We start from the raw sequence: 2,478 nt of genomic DNA on the forward strand, positions 1-2,478 counted from the left end.
TCCTTATACATCAAATAATCCATCAACAATCCAATCATGATTGGAACATGTAGTTCCTTTTTAATATAAAGTTCTTTACTTTTTCTGGGAAACTATAGTAACAGAATTATCACATTACATACAAGCTGGTCCTGAGTACAGTAAGAAACGGAGTATTAATAACAAACATATTTATACAGTTATTTTACATATACACAAACATTATCACCGCGTGACATTAAATGCTTCTTCAACCATCAAAAGCTCAAAACTTCTTTTTCTTTTTTTGTTCTTTTGTCATTCCCTCCATATTCTTCTGACCTCTATTATATACACCCATTTACATTCTTCACGTTCTCAAACCAGTAGCTCTTTCTCTCCTCTTCTTCGCGCATTCTCTCTCTTACCGGATAAGGTTTGTCTAGAGAGATGGCTAGAGTTTGTGTAATGATTATGATGATGGTAGCTATGGTCTTGAACATGGCTATAGGTGAGCCTATAGCACCATGCTACTTCATATTTGGTGATTCTTTGGTTGACAGTGGAAACAACAATCAGCTTCAGTCCTTAGCGAGAGCTGATTACTTCCCTTACGGCATCGACTTCCAGTTTGGTCCAACCGGAAGGTTCTGTAATGGAAAAACAACCGTCGATGTCATCAGTAATCTTATAACAACACCCCTTGTTCTGTTCTTTTTTTTGTCCCAAAACATGTAAATTGAAAAAACAAAACAACTAACTTGTTCTGTTTTCGTTGAAAAGCTGAGCTTCTTGGTTTCGATGACTACATTACACCGTATTCTCAAGCAAGCGGCGAAGACATCCTAAGAGGAGTAAACTACGCTTCTGCAGCTGCTGGTGTTCGAGAAGAAACTGGTCGTCAGTTGGTAAGTCATTCCTTAAAAACAGAACCACATTTCATTTAGGCTTAAGTTTCTTAAGTATGAAACATAAAGTCTCTTTCCTTTGTTTGTTTCAGGGAGCTAGAATAACGTTTGCAGGGCAAGTAGCTAACCACGTGAACACAGTGTCACAAGTGGTGAACATACTCGGAGACGAGAATGAAGCTGCTAATTACCTAAGTAAATGCATCTACTCTATAGGGTTAGGCAGTAACGACTATCTCAATAACTACTTTATGCCTCTCTATTACTCCACCGGGAACCAGTACTCCCCGGACTCCTTTGCCAACGACCTCATCAACCGATACACCGAGCAACTCAGGGTTTGTTCATTTACTTGTGCTATGTACTCTGTTTCCTCTGTTTTTAGTCCTCTTGGATCACAAGCGGTTGATATGTATCTCTGTTTTTTGCTTGGTTTGGAGTAGATATTGTATAACAACGGAGCGAGGAAGTTTGCGCTAATTGGTATCGGTGCAATAGGATGTAGCCCTAACGAGCTGGCGCAGAACAGCAGAGACGGGAGGACATGTGACGAAAGGATCAATTCAGCAAACAGGATCTTTAACAGCAAGCTCGTGTCTCTGGTCGACTATTTCAACCAAAACACACCGGATGCTAAGTTCACTTACATCAATGCTTACGGTATCTTCCAAGACATGGTAGCTAATCCTTCTCGCTATGGTAAGACTCACCACTTTAATGACTTAAACCATAACACGATAGAAAAATATATTTGCCTGAAACATTTCTTGATTAGTTTACATTAATAATGGTTTTCAGGGTTTAGGGTGACAAACGCGGGGTGTTGTGGAGTTGGGAGGAACAATGGACAGATAACTTGTCTTCCAGGTCAAGCTCCTTGTCTGAACAGAGATGAGTTTGTGTTCTGGGATGCGTTTCATCCAGGGGAAGCAGCGAATGTCGTGATCGGTAGTCGATCTTTTAGGAGAGAATCTTCATCTGATGCTCACCCTTATGATATCCAGCAGCTTGCTTTGCTTTAGTTCATGAAAGTTCTTCCACACAGACAAAGAGAGAAAGAGAGAGATTTAATCTTTTGCTTTGTTTGATACTTTTTTTTTTTTTGGTTGCAGAAGAACTGTTTCTGGTGTGGTCCGTTGAGCTGATGTATTATGGTTCTATATAATGACATGAATTTGCTGTTCTTACATGTGATTAAAAACGTGGAATGTTTGACAATCTTTGTTAGCATAGATCTACGAAGAACCAAGAACTAACTAAACTTGTCAGTAGATGTTGTGTGATACACACACATTTACGTATTTGATTCTATTGAACATGATATGATAACTTCTTTTTGGATATTCTTCTTTTGAAATGCATGAGAGAAAAACGGGCCTAGCCCACTATTTTGATGTTTAAAACTAATAAATGGCCCATAAATTCAAGTTACACATAAGTTGGAATGGATCTGAACCAGAGTGAAACGGTAATTTGATGATATTTTAGTTAATATTTAAAATTTTACTTCAGTTAAGCTTTAACTGTACAAGATTTAAGTGTAAAGGGTATACAAGTTGAATGATAAGACACAAAATGTTTTCAAAAAATTTACTAAAAAAAAAGAAGAGAA

At 38.0% G+C, this 2,478-nt stretch overlaps 1 protein-coding gene across 1 annotated transcript; it reads left to right on the forward strand.

The window, feature by feature from the left end:
• The first annotated feature begins 280 nt into the window (after window positions 1-280).
• LOC108853714 (GDSL esterase/lipase At4g18970) lies at window positions 281-2,049 on the forward strand. Its single transcript, XM_018627145.2, has 5 exons — window positions 281-640; window positions 742-866; window positions 959-1,204; window positions 1,310-1,565; window positions 1,665-2,049. Exons 1-5 carry the CDS (start codon window positions 409-411, stop codon window positions 1,886-1,888), a joined length of 1,083 nt encoding a protein of 360 aa, XP_018482647.1. The 5' UTR covers window positions 281-408; the 3' UTR covers window positions 1,889-2,049.
• Window positions 2,050-2,478: the final 429 nt, after the last annotated feature.

The sequence above is a fragment of the Raphanus sativus genome, chromosome 4, assembly GCF_000801105.2.
Source record: "Raphanus sativus cultivar WK10039 chromosome 4, ASM80110v3, whole genome shotgun sequence".
Taxonomy (NCBI): Eukaryota; Viridiplantae; Streptophyta; class Magnoliopsida; order Brassicales; family Brassicaceae; genus Raphanus; species Raphanus sativus.